Here is a 22,683-nt window from a genome sequence, read left to right as displayed (position 1 = left end):
GAGAAAGTATGAAAATATGATGAATAAAATTTCAGATGTCACAACATTAAGTCCTGGCAGTGAATCGAAACTCGAAAATTTTAACATTATTATTATTCTGTGTAAAGTCTGTTTGTTATCTATTATCTAACGAATCGTCAAAGAAAATTTTATTTCTAGTTTTATGCTCAATAAGGTTCCGTCAAATCATGTGCTTCTACCAAATTATTTATCAGTCGCTGAGTGAAAAATGAAATACTACATATGATTTCCAAAGAAGGAATGAATGGAAGCTTTTGGTACAAAAATTGTATTGCACTGTTGAGTAAAGTCAAAGTTGAGTGATGTCGATAACCCTACTCGAGTGTTTCATGGTCATCCAGTTGTGGTGCTTGTAATATTGCTAGAGCGTTCATAATGTCGTAATTAGCTCGAAGGGCAGGAAAAGGAGTTAATGAACCCTTGAAATAATTTTACAGCCAAACTTCACCAAATAACCGCTGAGAGATGTTCTAAATTGTATTATGGTGGTTCAAATGTTCTCACGAACTCCCAGCATGAAATGAATCAAAAACATCTTTGTTTAGAGCATTGTAGAGCATTCAAAATGCTAAATGCTCTACTATGATTTCCCAACCACTGCCAAAGGAATCGATTTTCGAAAATTTTCAAAGCTTCATTGTTTGAAAAAATCATCGGCTAGAAGATCGCAATTATTAGTGATTGAAAAATTAATCATGATTCAAATTAGTATTTTTTTAGGTCGCTCCAAAGAACAATATTAACCGTCATTTATCATAGTTAACATTAGTCGTCCAACAGCACTTAGATAGACCAATTAATTCAATTCGAACTCTAAATAACATTTTGTCATATGGGCAATATTGCAAGCGTTGGGATTCCTGGTTTTCTTTGAGTTAGCAAAAAGCATAGCTAGTATAATTTATGATTTTAAAAAATAAGTTTAAAAATTTATACCACTCTTTTAGAAGGAATATTTTTCGTAAAATTCATATACAACCATTCCTTTGTATTCAGTTAAGGAGCTAATAGAATGGAAATCGCTCAGATTTTTGTTGGATTCTTGTGGTCTAATCCATAGTAGGTGCTTTAGGTAGTTTGCCTGGGTGAAGGCGAAGTCCTTTCCCCCGACAAGAAGTGTTAAATTCTCTCTATTAAAAAACTAAAGGAAGCCAAACATGAACCAAGGATACGCGCAGCCGACGTACTACGATGATGGGCAAGCTCAAGACACCGGGATGCCTGTACCACGAGGGCAGGTGTCAAGGCCCTACGTGGACCCCAATGCTACGGGTGAGGCTTTGCTTACTGTTATAATAACTGCATTGTTAGAAAAAACGGTGAAAAAACGGTCCCACTGGCATTCTAGTGGCCGGTCGCCCCGTGAAAATAAATCGTTTCGCCGTTTTTATCAGATGTTTTACGGATTTATAGTGTTAAATTAGAATAAAAACGGCGACACGGTGTTTCTTTTCACGTGCCGACCGGCCACTGAAACGCCGGTAATACCGTTAGAATAGAATAGAATAGAAGTGTCGGCGTTGAAGACATAGGCCCATGGCCTGTTGCCGATTCTTGAACTTTTCGTGACTTGATTCACAAGGGATCCGGCCTTTGGAACCCGATCTTTCCATAATTTCCAACGCTGTTTTTTTAGTTTATAGCCGTGGCCCCTGGTGTTGGTTCTTGTTTCAAATTCTAGTAATCCTTCTGGGACCTTGTATAAGCCATGAGTATATTTGTATACTTCAATGAGGTCCCCACGCAGACGTCGATAATGGAGGCTTGGAAGCTTCATAATCTTTAATCATTCCTCATAGGACTTGCCTTTAAACGGATATTTTTTTAACAGTGTGTGAAAATCATTCTAAACGGAATCGAGAATTTGAATTCCTAAGTGAAAATTAGAATAACGGAACGTGTAATCGTAATACAGTGCAAATGTTGAGCTAAGAGTCCTTATGACACAATACTAAACTTGATGTCCTTTTCTACGTCGAACTCAACCGCTGGGACTCTAAAAATCCGTTCAAGTTTTCTTCTCGAAAAATAATTAGCTTCTGCCCATTTTTCAAACCATTTCAAGCCTAGATCTAATGGTGGCCGGACAAGCACAATTTCTATTCACATGGCTATTTCAGTGATTGAAAATATGTGGATTATAAATTTGTTGATAACTAATAAAATTCATTAAAAGTAATGTGATGTTATTCGTGATCATGGTTCTAATTTACTAAATTTTCATCGCGAATAATGTATTTTTAGCGCATTTTCTCATTTATGGAAAAAATGCCCTATTGTACTCGTCATGTCCGTCCGTCTGTCTTTCCGTCTGTCTGTCCGTCCGTGACTTCACGTTTTCGTCGACGAGAAAATACGCTCTCTAGCTGTTGCTCACTGCAGTGAGTACTGAGTTATATTTTTCATCTCACAGGAGAGGTGGACCCTAACCAGTACCCGGAACCAAAAGAAGCAACCCACAAGATAAGAGGTCGCTCCGACTTCCTGGACATGGTGTGCAAGGGCGCTAATCACGAACTCATCTTCGCGAAGTCTTTTTACTTCTTCTTTTTCTCGGCGTTCGGGTCTTTGTTCCCGCTGATGGCTGTCTACTTCAAGCAGATGGCCATGAGCGGCGGCCAGACAGGCTTTCTCATCGGCTGCCGTCCGTTCGTCGAGTTCTTGGCTTGTCCATTTTGGGGCTCCTTGGCCGACAAGTGAGTTAAATGCTCAATATTTCATGAAAACTATACAATAATTGTCATATTTGTTAAATGTTTATATATTAATTATACATATGATAGTGATAATATAAGGGTTACACTAAAATTTTCACTGTAATAAATGTCCAGCTTGAAAAAGCGATACTAAAAGTTTACGGATCATGCACCTATACCTCTCTATCCATTAATGGTATTACATCAACAGAACGATTTTATGCAACTCGTATAGACGTATATCCTAAAATCCCAACAGTCTTTGAAACTGTTGATGGGACAATAAAGCTTTATCGAAGAAAATCATGCCTATGAACGTGAGATTTTCGATTTTGACACTCAATCTTGACTGCTGCTCAGGTTCCGGAAAGGCAAAATAATGCTGCTGGCAGCCGTGCTGTCGTGGATCATCTTCACCGTGTCCGTGGGGCTGGTCCAGCCGCCGGCCATCGCTTGCGTGAAGGACAACGGCACCCACGAGATCCTCTTCAGGGCCTTCTCTGTGAGTCCTTTAATGTTCTTTAATTTGTGTACAACTTTTAGTGCTGTGGATGTTTCTTCGTCCAGGTCATTTTCATCTCACTCGTCACTTCATCTCATGACTAAAACGTTGTAAAGTCAATTAATTTTAATGAATAGTTGTAGTTTAAGTTGTGTTATTTTCGAGTTGAATAATCAGTTCAAGGTGTTAGAAAAAACGAGTTCCATTACTCAAATAAAGCCTTACAAATGTCGAGGAAAGTATAAGATCTTTCCGGTTCACGATATTGAATAGGAGCCACGATATTTCAAGTAACCATAGTAAAATCTATGAATTTCAAGTCACACTTCAAAATTTACGAGCAATTTCAACCCTTTAAAACTGTTATATAACTCTTTCTATGGTGTTCTTGACGCAACTCGCAGAACGAGTCTCACAAAGCGAGTCTTTACGGCTACAACGATCTGGACGAGAAAGGCAAGGTGGGCCGCGTGCCGGCGAGCGAGGAGGAAGAGCAAGAGGAGGACACTTCGCTGCTCAACCGCATGAGAAAACTCAACTTCTGGCCACCAAATCACATCGTCGGCAAGTCCCCGATTGTCCTAAACCACGTGGTGAGTGTGAGAACAATGTTTAAACGTTTTCCATTATTATTTCAATAATTTGATTTTTTTCAGTTAAATACGCACATGATCAACGTGTATGGTGAGTAGACGACCTTTTGACCCAAGTAGATAACCGTTGTTAAATGGTACGATTGAGGGAGCGAATAAAATGCCTTCTGTAATGATCAAGTGATTGATTGTTTGATACAGGGATATTTGTGTATCTATTACGAGTCATCCTTAATTGACCAATGAAACTTTACAAATTTGATTTAGTCTAGTCATTGTAGCCATTAGTACAAGTTATTAGTTCACGCGGAACCCCCGCCCTTCGAAAAAAAATTTAACGCAAAAAGTCTCTATTGCAATTTATTAAATGGTGTTTGGTTATGTTTTTTACACGCATAATAAGACAGAATGCTCAATAATGTCATGGTATGAAATCAATGTATTAACTTAGTTGCCACTCAATAATTCAAATTTAATGACACTTGGACAATAGTAATAATCACACTGCCCTTGACACTGTGCAACCAGCTCCAACTTTTCCACACAATAATAAAACTGGCAATGAAACTCCTTTACAGGCCAACTACGAAGAATTTGGCAACGCGAAGGACTGGATCTCTCCGCCATTTTCTTCCATTGTTTACCACCAACAAGATGTCCAAAAAGTATTCTTCCTGCTCCTACTTCTGGTGATGCTTGGGGAGTTCTTCAGTTCTCCGGCCATCACTCTAACTGACCACGCTGTGCTCTCGTACCTTGGGGAAGAAGCCGAACAATATGGGAAACAAAGAATGTTTGGATCCCTTGGTTGGGGATTAGCCATGTTTGTGGTAGGAATAGCATTAGATCAATCGGTTTCGTTTCCTGGACATCCTTGTGCCCCGCATCCACGTGAGAGGAACTACTACATCTGCTTCACTATCTTCAGCGTGCTCATGTTCTGTGCTATGCTCGTGGCAACGCAGTTCAAGGTGAACTTGTAGATCTGAATAAGCTTGTAGAAAATATTGTAGGCGTCATTTTTGCTATGTGGAACAATTATTATTGAAAAATTGTTCGGTTAGTCATTCGTAATTCAACTGCTAAGATGATGAACAATACTAATAGATTGTATCCTAGCGCTAGAAAAACCTGTCTGATTCAGTATTTTTTTTGTCAAAGTATACCAGTTGAATTAGTCCTATATATTTTGGTTTATAACACTAGTTAATTATTTTGTCAACTGTAATATTTGAGAGTTCTGATTGTAACTATCAAAAAAATATTTTCATCGTTTATTTATAGAAAATTTGTAGTGTTGTCACAATGAATATATTTACAGACGAACTTTTATACTTTAATTTTTATATTGTCCCACTTTTATCGAATGTTCTTGATTTTAGGATCAAATTTTTGTTTCATGTTTGTTTCTGCCTAAGTAAATATAAAATTCTGAGCCATTGGAAGTGAAATCTCTTAGCCGCCCATATTCGTCTGTCAAAATTTTAGACACGTCAATGTCTAGAATGTCATTGACAACATCGCCTATGCAGCGACGACTATGACAAAACAAGAAACATATTGCAAAATTAGGAATAATTTCTTGTTGAAAACCAGTAATTGATATTAAACTTTCAGTTCGACTACAGCAGCATGGACGATGATGCGATGAACATGGAGGAAGTTAAGCCGAAGTCAGACGAGTATGAAGGAGCTCCTCGACCCTGGAATGAACCAAAAATCCCAATGCAGCAAACTAAAACCGGACGCGAGAAGCTAGAAGAAGTCGTCGGCACACTGAAAGTGAGGATAATTGATAAATATAATAATAAAGTAGTTCAGTTTGTTGGTAAACCTTATCGACATACGCTTTCGATCTTCAAATTTGATCAATGATTATTTTAAAAATCTGTTTTATGTACCTAGCAAAGGCGGACAATGTATTATTCCGCAATTGAAAATTCACCAATTATTTGTCAAACTTTCATTCTACTCACAGTGCAGATAATCACGAGAAAGAGATGAGATTAGAACCTGCAATATGGTAGATTAGAAGTTACAAATTTCTTTCCTGAAAATCGCTCAAGTTCAGTTTCTCTGCGTCATATGCTCTTTATTTTTCCATTGATTTAAAAGCTCTCTTAAAAATGACAACTTACTTAGATAAAGATCCAGTCTTTTGCTGATTATATCATTATCATTACCATCATTATACCATTACATGACAAGAAATTATACCATTAATTTACTTGAATCCCAAATAATCTCGAATTTAAAAGCAAATAAAGTACTACGTAAATTCACTATGTTCCATTATCAATATTTTAAATAAAATTTTTATGACTATACAAGGAATTTTATTTGCTTTTTAAAAGAGAAGAATAATGACAGTACAGTTCTTGATTTTTGACAAACTCTACACACTACTCAGTGACATTACAGCAAAAATGTTGTTGTACGTTCACCTAAACTTAAACAACCGTGAAATATGTTCAGTTAATGGCCTATACTAGTTTTGTTCAGACAACTCATGTTCAATAAATTATTGATATGGATGATAAAAAATAATGTTACCCTCATATCAGTTCAATTTCTTTCTGGTGTATTTATATCTTAAGTCGCACTTGTTTAAAAAGCAAAGCCTACCAGAACATCCGTAAATTTTTATTGCGCATTATTTGTTGACTTTCGGTAATAAAGTTGCGAAATTGAAAGTATTATTAGCTGACTTGCAGAAGTAATGCTATGTCTAGGAGAAGAACAGCTTTACTAATGGCTGGCACTGTTCAGACGCGCGTGTTCGCGCAAACGGTGCGCGAGCGGCCGCAGTGGATGCTGGTGCTGCGCGAGTTCAAAACTCTGCGCTGTAGCGCCTTCCTTTTCGTGGCCTGGTGGATGGGTTGTGGTATTGGGCTCATCTTCGCCTTCCTCTTCTGGCATCTACAGGTGAATACTTTGTGTATGAGTGGCTAGTGCAGTATAAATTGAATTTTAGTTCGATTTTCTATAGTAATCGAAAATGGACATCCATTTAGAACTTAATTTCATTTTAAATTAATCAACGGAAAATATGGTACTCAACGATACTTTCGTGTCGTGATTTTATCGAAGAAATGTATTTCTCCACGGGAGGAATTTTTTTTAACTGAAAGAGAAATCTAGTGAAGATTAAGCATTTTCACTATTAAAGAGAATGTTCATGTGACTTTTGAATGTCACATGTCTTGAATTGAAATTCGGAGCTAAAAGTGAGTTTGAACAGACCTCACTTTAATTGAGGTATTTTAGTATCAAATTATTCTCTAGATTCTGGATGACGTGGTAGGGTATAACGGCATTCCAATATGCAAAGATTATTCATCCCGGGAAAACCGGCTAACCTGCTATAGTTGCAAATATTTCCTATCACCTATCAGGAATTGATCTCTGTGATTTATATCAGATTACTTAATGTTATTTTCGTGGTTTAAATCTCCTCAAAATTTTAATTCTGCAATTTGGTTTCATTATTTGAAAATTTTCAATTTGGGATATCGCCAATGAATAATCGCAATCGATTCTTATTTACGCACTTGAGGATATTGGGTCAAATCGAATCTACATTCCGATCATCACGTAAAGTAGAACAATATTCACACGACTTTCAACTTTTGATACTGATCTCATTTTATGATAAAGAAAAGTTATGATGAAACCGAATAGATATCCTGCACCTATTCGAAACGATTTTCTGAAGAATAAATACGAAATTCCTTATATATTATCATATGGCGTAAATTATTGAGTACTTGTTTAAAATTACCATATTTTCTATGTATATAAGCTTGATCTAAAAATTTATTTTAATGGTGGAATGAAAGGGTAGCGTAAACCATTGTATGGTTGAAGAATTCACTTAAATGCAATTGAATTAAAATTGAAGATGAAATAGATAATTAAAATTTCTGTCGCACTTCAGAACCGCAGCTAAATTGTATTCGGGATTGATTGGATTCAATTGGTCTTTTTGTTAACCTAAATTCAGCGTACAACTTTCAATGTTAGTTGTGGCGATGCAAAAAGTTTTTGAAATCCAGCCGAGATCTCATAAATCCTAGCATCGCCGGAAACGCGTATCACTACTCCATGATAAATTTCATTTACATTCCATGTTTGCACTATTTTATTATAATTTTCTTGATTGAATAAGAGCGTCTGCCCACGTTTTAGGACTACGGAGGAACACCCACTTTGTTCGGTATCGCCAGCATCCTGAACCACATCTCCGAGATCGGCGCTTACTTCTTGTCATTCCGCCTGATCGCAGAAGTCGGACATGTTAAGGTGACCTAGCGCTGTGTTGAAAAACGTTACCCTCATGATTAAAAGATCTAAGTCTTAGAACTTAATTGATAGCCTAATTTCGATCAGACTATCTCATGATTAAAAGATCTAAGTCTTAGAAATTAATTGATAGCTTAATTTCGATCAGACTATGCAATGGCAAACAAGTATCATATTCGAATATTATCAAGGAATTGGTTGGACGTTGGAACTCTTCGAGTTCGAATAACATCCACTGAATCTATGTGCGCCAGGCTGTTTACAAATATTATGTACAAACTTGTTATATTATTTAGCAGACATATTTTCATTTATTTGTTCCCGAATGTTTGTAAATCTTCTTTATACAAATTAAATTAACCCAATTTACGTTTAAAACTCAGCAGATTGTTCTACATATAAATTAACACTGCAGTTATTTATAGGAATGTTGGAAGACTGGAGCGCTATAGAGTATTTATATTAAATTCTGAGCAATATAATAGATGTTACTTCAAATTACTCGACTTATAATAACATTTTTCATTCTGAAGGTCCTATGCATTGGATTAGCTGCCAACGTGCTCCGCTTTCTGTACATTTCCTACATGGAAAACCCATGGTGGGTGATCCCCTTCGAGCTCATCCAAGGTGAGAGTAAAAAGAGTTTTAGTTTGTATGTAATACGTAATCAAAGTATTTTCTCATAAGATTTCCATGAGACCATTTATAATCCATGTGCTAGAGCTAGCTGTGCAATCTCTTATTCTAGGCACGCACCACCTAACTGACCACGAATAGAAACGAAAATACACGCAACTGGAGATAAGGTGGTTTATAAATTTTGGAATCGAGTGGTAATTTAAATAGATAAAACTTGAGCGACAATGAGAGTAACCAGGTGACAAAAAATGAGTTTTTTCATCATTATGTTTTGCTGCTGACGTAAAGAGAAATATTCCTCCCAAGAACATGTGTCATGAAAATAATGATAAACGTGAAACAACACTAACACGTCAGAAAGCATGATTTAATGGAACTTAAATGTAATACGCTAGGGCCATACTTTCAAAACTCGCTAAGTGAACGTAAGTACTTACGCTCTATTTTCTTGTCTATGATGGTGGATTTTGCTTGAAAGGCCGTCAATGAATGGCGGATGAACTTACGATCTCATAACTTTTTTTAGTATAGGCCCTGTGGTCTTGTTTGTTACGCAAGGTGTGACACACGCGACGGTGTGGGCTGCGTGCTGCTCGTACCTGTCACACAACACCCCGGCACATCTACGTCACCACGCGCAGGGCGTTCTGCAGGGCATCCATCACGGCATCGGCCGTGGCTGCGGGGCCATCATTGGAGGATTGTTCGTTAATGCTTACGGTATGTTGTCATTATGGGAGATTTTCATGTATTCAAGTGATTCATTCCGACGTGAATAAACATCGTTGAATCCTATCGTTAATGCTTACGGTAAGTTGTAATTATGGGAGATTTTTATGTATTTAAGTGATTCATTCGGATGTGAATTAATATCGTTGAATCCTATCGTTAATGCTTACGGTAAGTTGTAATTATGGAAAATTTTCATGTATTCAAGTGATTTACTGCAACGTGAATTAACATCGTTGAATCCTATAAATCCATATTGGAATTTTTAAGCAAGGCAGAAAATTTGCTGTATTTGCAGATGAAAATCATTAATTGGAGTGGATAAAAAATAATGTACTAAAAATAATTTTTTGTCCAACTAGTTAGTAGTGCAGATAATCTGGAGATAATAATACTGCATTTTGATCAGATATATGAAAAATGCTTCCAAGATTAGACCAGAAGCTTAAATTTGATATACTCGTACCTGAATGAAAATATCAAGTCTCTCACTGCTCACGCTTTCATTAAATATACCCTAAGATCAAAAGAATTTTACGATCATTTTAAGAATTCCACACAGGTTTCTTTGTGATCTTCTATATTGGAATAGTTGTAACTAATATACAGTATAGCTGATGCGAATAAAATATTTCTACTAAATAATTATTTGGACATCAGAAGCTTAAAGAAAATATAAAAGAACTATGAGGTTGCGATTAAGAAATTCGTATTTCCCGTATTGAACATGATAATGATTAAAACGCTTTTTCCATTATTGAACGTTTATGCGTAAATAAAAGCTCATCGTTCTTTTTTGCCTTGAAAGTCGTATTTTTCTACTGATGTTGAAACCTGTATATCGTATTGTAATTACATAGAATCAATGATGAAAAAATACTTAATTTCATTGCTAGTTATTAAAGTATAATTCATACAATCGAAAGTTTTCTCAGTCGCGCTGCATCAGGAATGATGTTTCTTTTGTACTGTTTTGAATTCACATTCTGACTATGATAAATTTAACAATTATTTTTGAATTTATTTTATTTTATTTCATTATTTTTTTTTGCGACCATTAAAATATGGTTGTTAGTATCGACACTCACCGAATCTACAATTATATCCAATATCTTGCAGGTACCACGAAAGTATTCTTCGGCTATGGCCTCTTGTCGCTCTTGGTGCTGGGAGTGTTCGTCTTCGTGAACTTCTACAGGAGGGAAGGTGGCTTCCAGCCTGACGTGCCCCCCGAGGAAGACCCTCGCCAGATGGCTGACGAAGGAGCAGCCCTCGCCCCCCACGGTGTGCCCGCAAACCCCATCCCAAGAGCCCACAGCACGCAGCACCTCGACAAGACCGAAGGCAACACCTATGGCTCCTGCACTACTAATGGCATGCTTGATGTGCAAGGTAACTTTCGTTAAGTTAAAAGCAAATTTAAATATGTTTTCTTTCTAGTATAAAATTTTTCTTGCGAATCCTGTTCAAAACCCGCAAATAAATAATTGGTAAGCTATCAAATGTGTGCGCATCCTCTACCAAAAATTCAACTAGAATGAACTCTACTCGTTAATTAATTAAACCATTGCTAGAAAATTGTACTTGCGCATTTGAATCAATTATTGCTGGACCTCAAAATCAAAATGCCCAATAGTTTGCTCTGGACACATCCATGTAAAATTCACCAGTTCTCATTTCTTGGCTTTGAGTTTCAAAAGTTTGAAAACACGATATTTTCAAATATTTTGCAATGCAATGTCCAATAAATTATTGAATGTTGTTTAATGCTAATCAATAAAATATTTGAAAATAATTTAAATCCCTGAATTTTCTTCGATCAAGCCTGGCATGTTGGCATGTGCTACTTGAAAGTTTGATTAACTGTATAAAATAAGCAAAAAAAATTGTTGCAAGATTAAAAAAAAAATATGTTTACTGTTCAACTTACGTGAATGCTAAAAATGGAATGAATTGAGTTAGAATTTCTCATTCATATTCTGAAGAAACCATTGCCTTACAGGCAACCAAGGCGGGAGCACCAATCCATTCGGACAAAGCGAAGGTTACGGCGGTGCGGGCGGTGGTGGAGGCTACAACTACAGCATGCAGTCAGACGTCGCTCCTCAGGACGAGGGTGGGCTTATGTTCCGTTATCCTTAACAACTGTGATGATGTTCAATTTATTCGATAATTATGTCATACATTCCTTTCTTCTATAATGATCTTTTGATTCAGACCAGCTTATTGATAAGATATATTTTGAGCTGATGTTACTGCTGAGAATAATGTAATATAATAATAATGAGAACCTATAAAAATTGCATTCGTTTTATGATTTACTTACAAAATAGTTATAGATAAACAAAACCCCACAGTTAAAATTGTTTAAAGCTGTATAAGTACTACCGCTAAATTAATCACCATAAATGAACAGTACTACTTAATGAAAGTAATTAAATTTCAGCAGAACCATCGAGCATCACTGGCACAAACCCTTTCAAGAAAGCCGACAACGTGTCCACAATATCTCGTCTGTCTGAACCTGGTGAGCAACCACAATTATTACAGTTATACCAATGACTATATCCTGAAACTCTATGTAACCGTGCAAGCTGGTTGAGAAATTCAAGATTAAACGATAATCCTTCATACATATCATTAAGATTTAGGTAATTATATATATATATAGGACCATCCGATAAATTTTTTCTATTAAACATCTGAGACGCATGAAAATTTAATGCAAAGCCATAATATATAAAAATTCATAAACATAATATTCATATACATAATATATATATGTAACGGGGCAGATGGTTATGACTTTATTAATCTGAGAAATTACTTTTCACAAATTAAATTGACGCAAGTGCTTTCATAGGTTATAAGTTCCTGCATTATTATTGATGGGGGAACAGTTGAAAGTCATGAACGCAGCACTGATAAAAATAATGCATTGGTCATTTTGTCGCGAATGAAATTATTTATATATTTTGTGCTAAATTTTATTATGATTTTGAAAGCGTTTGAAATAATGCATATGACACTCTGCCTAATACATGCAAAAAAAATTACCATAATTTTGCGATCAGAATTAGTAGTTTGATCTACAATGACCTAATGACTTGTATCTATCATCCTAATTGGACTAACTGTAATTTATAATTATGCTCTAGCTTTGACCTTGTTAAAGTAAATGATTTCAAATTCAGTAATATTGGTATTAAGTGTACAATGTTTACAGTATTTATATCGTTCTTAATCATACAGACGTTGGTGCTGTAACTGGAGAGCCGGAGTGGCCGTTCTGTCGGGAGGAGGGCCCGACAATAAGCCCGACTTCCCCCAACTCGCCCACCGACATCGCTCCTCACAACGCCATCCGACAACAGTTCAAGGTCTGGTAGTGTAATTCTATTTATAAGCTGATTTTTTATATGAATTGAATATTTTTCGTTCAGCTTACACCATAAATTTATATGTATAATTTAACACCAAATTATACAATGAAAATTGTACTCCTCATTAAATCATTTTTTTTTATTATGAATTGTCACATGTATTTATTCATGCCTTTTTATTTATAAGTTGAAATTAAAATTAGGATTTTATTGTATGAAATCAGTGACCGAATGAATAGCTTTGTCAGCAAATAATTTCTCTCTCTAACAGGCTTATGATGAACTCGTTGCTTCAACTGTCAACGGCAAGCCGGGGATGACAAAGCATTTCATGGAGAGTGAAGTTGAGGGTGTGATAAAACCACAGTCTTTGATTTACTGAAAAGTTATTTTACTGGCGTGATTTGAAGTATATGTAATATATAATTTGCTTTTTGTTCTAGAATAGGAAGCTTGACTCGGCAGTACTCATAGTCACTAGTAAAGGCCTCAGCAGGATTCTATCCACTGTCTTCAAGAAACATTAACGCTCAGTGATCAGATTCTTGATTAACAAATGAGTTTTCATCCTCCTCGGTTGATTAGTCACGCGAAGAATTTAGAAGCATTGGAACCTGTTCTTTTCCGTGCAATATATAATATCGAGATGATGCCCCTTCGTTTCACAGCGCTGTCAGTGATGACAAGAATCTTCGGAAATTTTGACATCAACTTGTTATTGGGGTTGACATTAACGCACTATATTTACATGGCTTTCGAAGACTGCCGTATCGTAAGTGTTCAATAAATTTAATAAATAGTAATAATATATGAATCTGCGACCTCGTATGGAATTATTAATTAATGTAATTTAACTCAATAGGAATGAGTTAAGAGCATATTACGAATTCACAACTTATTAAGCGTTACTTACTACCTAAAAGGCTCAGTTAATCTCATCTCAATGCGAGAATAATGGAAATTTTTAATTACAGTACTATCTTTCTGGGCAAAATGAGTACAACCGAAAACTGTACGATGATTATGAAATTTTCATCTCTCAAATAATTGTTGGCTCCTTAATTGTCTAATTTTTTGTTGTCTAGAGTTGTCTTCTATAAAAAATGTTCTCATTGTAATATATTCACGTTTACTAACATCCGTGAGAAAAACATTCGAAACTGTGAAAATCGTAACAATTTTCAATTTTTCATGAAATTTATTATACCTAAAGTGTAATTAATGTCATCTTCCAAACATTCATCTGACCTGAGAACCAAAATAAATTCGCGTTTAATTTTAATCAATTTGATTTGATTCTGTGAAAAATATTATGTGAAAATGAATTATAAACTGGTGATGATCCGTTGGCCGTTAATTTTTGTGTCAATAAACTCATTAAGATACATTGAATATGTTTTATGCAATGCTACTCACGTACTGTTGAAATAACGCATTCTCAACCACATAGCATAACTTGGATGTCATAATAAATAACTATGTTTGCCTTTAGTCTATGTTATGTAAGTGTGAGTGTGACTATTGCAAAAAGAACTAGTAAGATATGTTGTTCCTGTTATTAAAGAATTTAGTTTATTTATCCGTAGTTTTAGCTATCTAGTACGAATGAGATGCGGTGGTTATTTTAAGACCAGCAGTTCTAGGCGACATTAAAATATTATGTGGCTGATCAGTATCCAGGTTGTGGTTATCCAGCGACGCAAAAATATTGTTGGTTAAGTATTAGGTGGAAAAATCCTAGAAGGAATGTATTGTTTGTCTAAATTCAATTATATTTAATAACAATATTGTTGCAACGTTGAATTCTCGTTTGAACAACAATGCGCACTGATCCCATTTTCCTTGAAAATTTGACCAGTTTGAAATGATGCATATCACAATATATCACAATTTTTTACACTGCATTCAATATTCTTCGATTTGTCAGTTGCTGGCTAATCATTCTTATAGAAACTAATAATGAGGATAAACTCTCTTGCCTTAAAGCGGAGGTCTTTACCTCATGTATTATAGTTATTTTAATCATGATATCAATGACTGCAGATATACCCTCTTCGGAGATCAAACTATCAAGACCTCTCGAGACTTATGTCATTTCTTAACTGCCATATTTAAATGTTAATTTACTAGTGTCTAAGAAAATATGATGTGTATCTGTGTACAATTTGTTAAACTCTTCTATGGAACAATTGAGCATTTGGAAACAATGTAGGCTTGCAAATATATTCGAACACAGTCTATAAATACTGTGCGTGCTCATGAGTAGAATGTCTAGAGTAAACATTTATTAATCAGAAGCCACGCGCTAATTTGACGATCGCATTTTCAATCAACTCTGCACTAACATCATTATTGGCTGAATTGTTTTTGTGTTTATCAAGGTGCAGTCAGCAGCGATTTTCAAGTTACAAGTGCCTGTGTCACTTTGAAATATTTTAGAAAAAAGACAAAAACGGTCAATTCAGCTAATACAATAATACTAAACTTTCCTTCTATTCAAATGCTACCTACGTCATAATTTTATTATTCCTGCACACTTTCTTTCCATGCAAGGTACGATGTTAAACTCGTGAATTTATGATGCATGAATAGATTTATAAACACTGACATGATTAAAACATATTCTTGATTGCAAGTTGAGTGCGTGTAATTAGATGCTTAACATAAAATTTTATTTTGTCAAGTTTTATAACACGATTTTACGTTAGCTTTACATCAATGATATTATGTTGGGCCATGTCGAACTGAAGATCTTAAACGAATGATTACTCGATGAAGCCACACAATATCTTTGTATAACAAACTATTACCGAGGTTTAAAATTCATGTATACCGGAAATAGGAAATGCACGGCTGAAAAATACATTCATGAAAATCTGACTCGCTTAGCGTATTTTCATGTGGTTTAGTTTTAGTGGGTGCGACGTAGCGTCGAGTATTGCACACTAGCAATATCCATGCCGGTTATGAGGCAGATTATATTGAGTTAAGACCATTTAAGAGTTTAGTGAGAAGAACAACGGTCTAGATATATAGATCCAAAATTAAACTATTATAACTCATCAGGAAATGACTCAAGCTGCATGGTTTATATAAACAAGGATAAATTAGCTCTAAGACTCATAAACATTGTGCGCGCTCTGTTTGTTATGTGTAATTATATAGGGCGCTTGATATCGTGAACTTCGTTTAGATTAAGGGCACATAATGATTGCTGTGTGAAAGTTTGAGTAGTACTAAGAAGTAATTAATGCTAGTTTAATAAAATTAAGCCTTAATCCACGCGGGCTTAGTTTCTGTGAGTGTTCATTGTTTTTAAATAGAGTGAAAGGTTTAGTCGTCGGAGATAATTTTTTGCCTAAATTTGCAAGAACCAAAAATTACCTAGCATGAACAACATTACTACACCGATAGAATAAGTTCTTCGCATTTATATAAAATAACTTTTCTGCCAGATAATTACTGTAATTAATTGTGATGACTCATTTCTTCATCTGAAATTCGGCACGAAATGTTCGATTTAAAAAATTTCCGTTTCGCTTAATGATTCTTCGTTAATTTTCATATTAGGTTCTTTCTTGTAGCTAAATTATTTCAAATAGTGATACTGGTCATGTCCAATAACAGTGAAAATTTATATCTTGAAGGAAGGTTATGTCCTCTATTAGCTTTCTAGAAGAAATCTTGAGAGACTGAACGGGAATTAACCACGTGTATTGTAAAAACAAAACATTTATTAATTGTAGCAATTCTCATAAGCATATTTAGTCGTTTCAAAAGCAGACAACATTATTAGTAAATTATATTAAGTGGCAGCGTTATCCCACCCTAAAAAGGAAGTAGAGCAGTTATATTCTTGTGTATGTGAAAAGTTCGTGTATATCGTGAAGCACTTGTTGGTTCTACAGGGAACTGACTTGGTCATCTTCATCCTGCACCGTATCTAGGACACTAGGAAGCTATGATATAAAAATTCTTCGTTATGTTCTATTCATATCCTACATAAAAAATTATTATTTCTGTTCAGTGATCCAAAGTTCGCAGTTCATAATTTGATTTAGAGGCGAAGTTGTAGGCAAAGACTTATTGAAAATAGTCACCGCACTTCTGTCATATTAGCCACACAAATATGATCATCTTTCAATTAGCCTTACTTCTCAGCCAACACTAATAAGGCGGTTGCTCTACGGATTTTTCCAATATATAAGGCTTCAATCGTGCTCAAGTTCGCTCGCTAAATTTTACGTTTATGTGTGACAGATTTAGGAGTGGAGCCAGTGAAGACATTTTGTTTTCTCATTACTCTCGGATCTCTTAGGACGATGATTTATCAGTCGTTCTTTAGCAATCAGACAACTCCGAAGAAATTTAAATGTAGCTTTTTCAACTAAGCTTTATTTTCCTCCGTTAAATGATTCTCTCTATGCTTCTTTGCTTCCATGCAAAGAAGCATTAGTATTAAAGCATTTGCTTATCTTCACTAATTTGATTCAGACATGGACGACCCACTCTCACAGTTTAATGAGTAATATCAAAACATTTACCGCCTTACTCTTCTAACAATTCAGAAAATTTAAGATTGTAGTCATCACTTGTATACCAGACTCAATGTCTGTTATTTTTTTTATTACATAGAGGATTTGAGAACTCATTGGGAAATTCTCCACCATAAATTATAGATATAATTAGTTCTTGTACGTAGAAGCCTTCAACATAGTTCATTGATGGTTTATTTAGCGGAAACATCGAAGTACGGCTTTAACGTACCTCCATTTTCACTCACCGAAACCTGGAAATCTCGACTGCAAAATTGACAGTCGTCCTCATAACACCACACACAGCCTATTACAACTACTATCCTCAATACAAGATCAACAAAAAACTGCCTTCCGCTTCCAATACAACCAAAAATCCTTGGCCTAATCATTGATACCATGCTCACCTGTACCACCCACCACAGAACCACGGCAGCAAAAGCCTCAAAACACAACATCTGAAAGCCCATTCAGGCACCTCTTTTAAAGCCCATTCAGGCACAAGATAAGAAAACTCTACTAAAAACATCCAGAGCCATCGACCGCCCAATAATTGCCTACGTCTGTCCAATCTGGTCTCTTGTCACTTCTTCCACCTACACCACCGGCCTCCAAACAGTTCAAAATTCAGCTTTGTCATCAATAAACGGTTGCCACAATAAAACCGTCAAACAGCTCCACTCCGGATGTCAAACGCTCAAGGTTCATCAACACATGGACCTCCTGCCCAGTACCTTCTGCAGTGCTACAACCCACAACATGTTTGCCACCAAATCACAAGCCCGTTCCACCAACCACGCAACATAAACGACACTCTCTACACCAAATGCATCAATGCTTTTCAGCCCTTACTCCAAATCAGCTTTAACAGCGTAACCCTTAAAGTAGTCAGTAACACCCTCCATTCCAACGCTGCCCGAGCAGCCATTGCCTCTATTCAAGCACCGGTATTGCTCAACGGCTGGCCTCCTCTACTCAAAACAATAGACATATCTGAACGATCTCTTGCAAGACGGACGCTGGCACAACTTCGCTCCGGTCACTGCCTACTCCTAAACAGGCACAAAAGCAGAATCAACAACAACATCAGAAACTTACGCAACTATTGTCATCTCTACCCGGATGACGTGCCCGACCTCTCCGACTACCCTAGCAACCCAGCACCCCGCAGCAGCGTAGACCTTTGAAGGGACCCAGCTGCGGTTGTGCGTTGGCTCCAGCCACGGATGGACCAGTGACGCCGGGACCGGGCGCGGAGCAACAACAACCACGGCTAACACGAGTTTGCTTCAGTTTCAAATCTAATGGCGAATAAGATATCAATAATAAAAAATTTTAAGAACGAAAGCGTGAATAACGTCATAAAAAGGCAATAAAAACTTCACTTAAGAAAAATGTTTGTATTACTTTATTGTGTATAGAGGCATTCAAATATAAGTCATTATTTATTTATTGAAACAAGGTGCGGTTAATGTGCGCATAATTTTCGCAAACTCTTGTAGAAATAGCTTCGCTAATATCTGCGGTGAAGATAATGAGTTTCATTATAATCTACGATGGAGATAGTAGACATAACACATTTCACAACTCACAGTTTTTTCAGGGACAACTGAAATAAACAGGAGGTTACCTGTCTAGGACCTGGACAAACCAAGCTCTATTAAATCAATGATCAAGTAATTAAAATCATCCGACATTGCACTACATATCAACATAACACAGTTCGGGTTGACGAATTACAAGATATAAAACAGAAATAGTATTACAGAGGAAATTAAAGGTATAGAAATTAACGTGACAGTGAACTTGAATCGCCTTACGGCGCAAGTCAAGTCTTCTCGCAACGATTCGTGAATTACGACCGAGACTGCGAATAGCTTAATAATCATCATAATATGATGTTAATGAAATGAGTTCTATATTACGTTAAATGAGTTAAGGTTATATAGAAATGAGTTCCTTATAACAACGGTAGCTTATTATTCACTTCACTACACTTGGTTACGCTGAGTCAAATAAAATGACCTGCAATTCGTGAGGAATATTTTTCGTATTAAAACCATTCTGAAAGAATGCTTTATTAAACGTAAGAAAAGTCATAATGCCAAATTCTCAAGAAAATATAATTTTAGTTGTTAAATTATGAACCTTTACAGAACAGAAGAATGTCAAGCGACATAAACAATTCAAATGTAATTTTTATTTGGCAAGCTCATTGTAATACAGAATGAAAAGTCCATGTTTAATTAGAATTTTAAGCCAATTATTCCCGGGCCGACGCTTTCTCCAAGCGGGAACTGCAGGCGTATTTCTCGCCGAGCCACTTTTTAACTTTGAAAATTACTGCACTTTAATTTTCATAGGCTATCCATCCAAATAGTTGAATGTTATATCACTGTTAGAAAAAACGGTGAAAAAACGGTCCCACTGGCGTTCTAGTGGCCGGTCGCCCCCGTGAAAATAAACTGTTTCGCCGTTTTTATCAGATGTTGTACGGAATTCTAGTGTTAAATTAGAATAAAAATGGCGACACGGTGTTTCTTTTCACGTGCCGACCGGCCATTGAAACGCAAGTAATACCGTTAACCTTAATTTTTCTAACAGTGCAATATTTAACAAATCAATCCGGAAATTATAAAATTTTGTTGTCTCACAATCTAGAACTGAATTGATGCTAATCCTCAGATGAATACTCCAAGAAGGTTTCTCATTTGAGGCGCAGTTCATCCCTACCTGACGCTAAATTGAAACGTGATCAAAGGCTCAGGAGAGAACTCCAAAAAATGATCGAATTAGAGTCACACTGAGAACAACGCTGGTTAGCCCAATAGGTAAGCAAATGAAAGCTTAAGCATAAAATGCAATTGACTATTTATTTATTGCTTTTACAGTGACACCTTGTCGGTGGTATCAGTTTCTGCTAAGCTGTGCGCATCTATGCAAGGTCGCTTTTAATAGTATAGATTATGTTCAGTGACGCTCGTCTCGGTGATGCTGCTATGGTATAGAAATAGGTTCAATCGAACTTCTGCGGATTTGTTTTTAGCGCTTTTCTCATTTATGGTAAAATTGCACTATTGTGCTCGCCACGTCCGTCTGTCTGTCTGTCCGTCTGTCCGTGACCTCAAGTTTTCGTCGACGAGAAAATGCGCTCTCTGTCACTCACTGCCGTGAGTAATGAGTTATATTTTTTTGATGTAACGCTGGCGCGAGCAACTTTCTCTAACAAACTTTCCGGGTTCCGACAGGAGCCTAGTTCAAAAATGTCTCGGCAACAATTATTATTATTATTTAATTATATTTATAGGAGCAATTTTTCTGACGAGGCGAAATTGCTGCTGAATAATTTATAAAAAATTATTGCTGTAAAAAATAAAGATAAAACTACTATTAATTAATGAAGAAAGTATTACGATTCATTTCAGTATTGATTGTTCTCTTGACACGGTTTTCCTATTGTAAGTCATTTTGTATTATTTTACTCAGTAAATTTCAATTTCTTTGTTATGGGTCTACCAAATAAATTTTACCTTCGCCTTCCATGTTTTTATCTCTACGTAAAATTAGATGAGTGGGTGTTTGTATTAAATATTAACATCCATTAATCATAACTGGAATTCTTTCCGTTAATTAATAAAGCATTGCAATTAGTACTCGAATTTAATTGATGATTATCAAAATATTATATTAAAACGATCATCTGAGGCAATCGCTTTACTTACTACGCCGGGTATAGAGTTCTATGCAATTTAAAAATTGGCCCTGCATAATTTAAAGTTTTACTCTAAATAGAACAATATTAAACATTTTCTCTAACTCACTTCACCGCGTTCGACACATTTATGTTTTTTCTTTATTGCAGCTGGTCTTCAGTTTCCTAATATTTTACACATGAATGGTTTTCTATAATCAACTCACTGATTTAAAAACGTGTCACTTATTTTAATTTGAGTTCCATTCCTAATGATTCCATTCACTTTCCTAAAAGCGGTGATTTTCCGCTGATTTCCAAAAGACGTTATCTGAGTCATTACAACACAACAATAGACAAAACTCCTGAGGAACTCGGATTCTCTAAACTTATATATTATCAGAATTGACTTACGTTTTTTGGCAAGCATGCAATTGAATGCCAATTATCAGAAGTGCCATATTACTGTGATGGTGTTCACCTAAATGCTATCTATTAAAATATACCAACGTGTCAATTTTTGCTCGTTCTAGATGCTTCTTAATAACCCGACTGCATGTATTGAATTCACTCAATAAATAATATATTCTTCAGCAGCTAAACTCGTAGCTCAGTTCTGCGACTGTGAGAGGCATTGCAGACACATTAATTTTCCACCATTGGTATCAGTCAATGTTGTCTTCTGTTGATCTATTCAACTATTGAAACGAAGCTAACGAATAAAAAGTTGTAATCCAAAATCTTAATTAGTGCCCTAAATCATGTATTCCATGGAACAGACTTTTATTAACTTGCTTATTAAACGCGATGAAACTTGGAAAATCACATGATTTTGATGGACGTGCCCTAATAAATAAAACAAAATTTAGTTTTTGCCTTTACATAAACACAAATTTTTCTCTATTGGCCTGGTTTATCTATGCAAATAATAATTATGCAGCTACAATAATTGTATCATAGAATCAGGCATCACTGGTAGAATTCCGTCTTTTGCCATTGGTTTTCTGCTTGAGTTTCGTAAGCTACGAAGATGAAGAATGACAGGCGTCTTGAAAAGTCTAAAGTGAATTTTTCTTACAAATTTTCTCAGATTAAATAATTATTATAAAAATGATCCTTGATAAAAGCAGCGGAACACATACATTTCTCTAGAATACAACCATTCTCAATCCTTTTCGTTATATCACGAAAATTGGTATGATGCTTCAGACTTTGCGCAGGGCAACAGCAGATAAGAAGTGTCCGTTCTGGCAGATACCAGCACCATTCGTCATGAGCCTGTACAGATTGGAGGTCTGAATGAAGGCTTCAAGCCTGTTTTCGCTAGCCAGCGCTCGCATGATTGAGGTTAGAGTTTCAGCAGCTTGTTGACCAATGGCTGATCCTTGTCCTAGCACGTTCCTGAGAGCAAGGGATACGTGATCCAGAATATCTTCATTTGTTCCAAAACTGATTGCTTGAGCAAGGTCGACGATCGCATCGCGTGTTTCATTCCCGACTCCGTTGATGTCAGTCAAGACTCGCGATAAAGATGTAATGACTTCTCGGACCGGGCCCTCCGAATTGTTGTTGCTGACATCACGCTCGAA

The 22,683-nt window shown here is 36.1% G+C and overlaps 1 protein-coding gene across 2 annotated transcripts; it reads left to right on the top strand.

The window, feature by feature from the left end:
• The first annotated feature begins 968 nt into the window (after positions 1 to 968).
• Positions 969 to 16,851, top strand: LOC108683461 (major facilitator superfamily domain-containing protein 6). Of its 2 annotated transcripts, none has more exons than XM_018172773.2 (15): positions 969 to 1,293; positions 2,435 to 2,717; positions 3,078 to 3,219; positions 3,624 to 3,812; positions 4,391 to 4,783; positions 5,430 to 5,594; positions 6,582 to 6,737; positions 8,001 to 8,114; positions 8,648 to 8,744; positions 9,315 to 9,476; positions 10,605 to 10,877; positions 11,488 to 11,601; positions 11,935 to 12,012; positions 12,738 to 12,865; positions 13,140 to 16,851. In XM_018172773.2, exons 1-15 carry the CDS (start codon positions 1,179 to 1,181, stop codon positions 13,248 to 13,250), a joined length of 2,520 nt encoding a protein of 839 aa, XP_018028262.1. In that variant the 5' UTR covers positions 969 to 1,178; the 3' UTR covers positions 13,251 to 16,851. The 2 variants fall into 2 exon arrangements, with proteins under 2 accessions (XP_018028262.1, XP_018028261.1); XM_018172772.2 differs by having other exon boundaries at positions 11,932 to 12,012.
• Positions 16,852 to 22,683: the final 5,832 nt, after the last annotated feature.

Source organism: Hyalella azteca, unplaced genomic scaffold (assembly GCF_000764305.2).
Source record: "Hyalella azteca isolate HAZT.00-mixed unplaced genomic scaffold, Hazt_2.0.2 contig6973, whole genome shotgun sequence".
In the NCBI taxonomy this organism is placed as follows: domain Eukaryota; kingdom Metazoa; phylum Arthropoda; class Malacostraca; order Amphipoda; family Hyalellidae; genus Hyalella; species Hyalella azteca.
Note: the sequence above shows the minus strand (reverse complement) of the source record. Positions and strands in the feature narration are given on the sequence as shown.

Excerpts from the sequence above, each read along its gene's own strand:
- LOC108683461 (XM_018172772.2), top strand. The coding sequence starts at position 1,179 with ATGAACCAAGGATACGCGCAGCCGACGTACTACGATGATGGGCAAGCT. Across the intron at positions 2,718-3,077 it reads TGGGGCTCCTTGGCCGACAA|GTTCCGGAAAGGCAAAATAA; the intron begins GTGAGTTAAATG and ends ACTGCTGCTCAG. Across the intron at positions 4,784-5,429 it reads TCGTGGCAACGCAGTTCAAG|TTCGACTACAGCAGCATGGA; the intron begins GTGAACTTGTAG and ends TTAAACTTTCAG.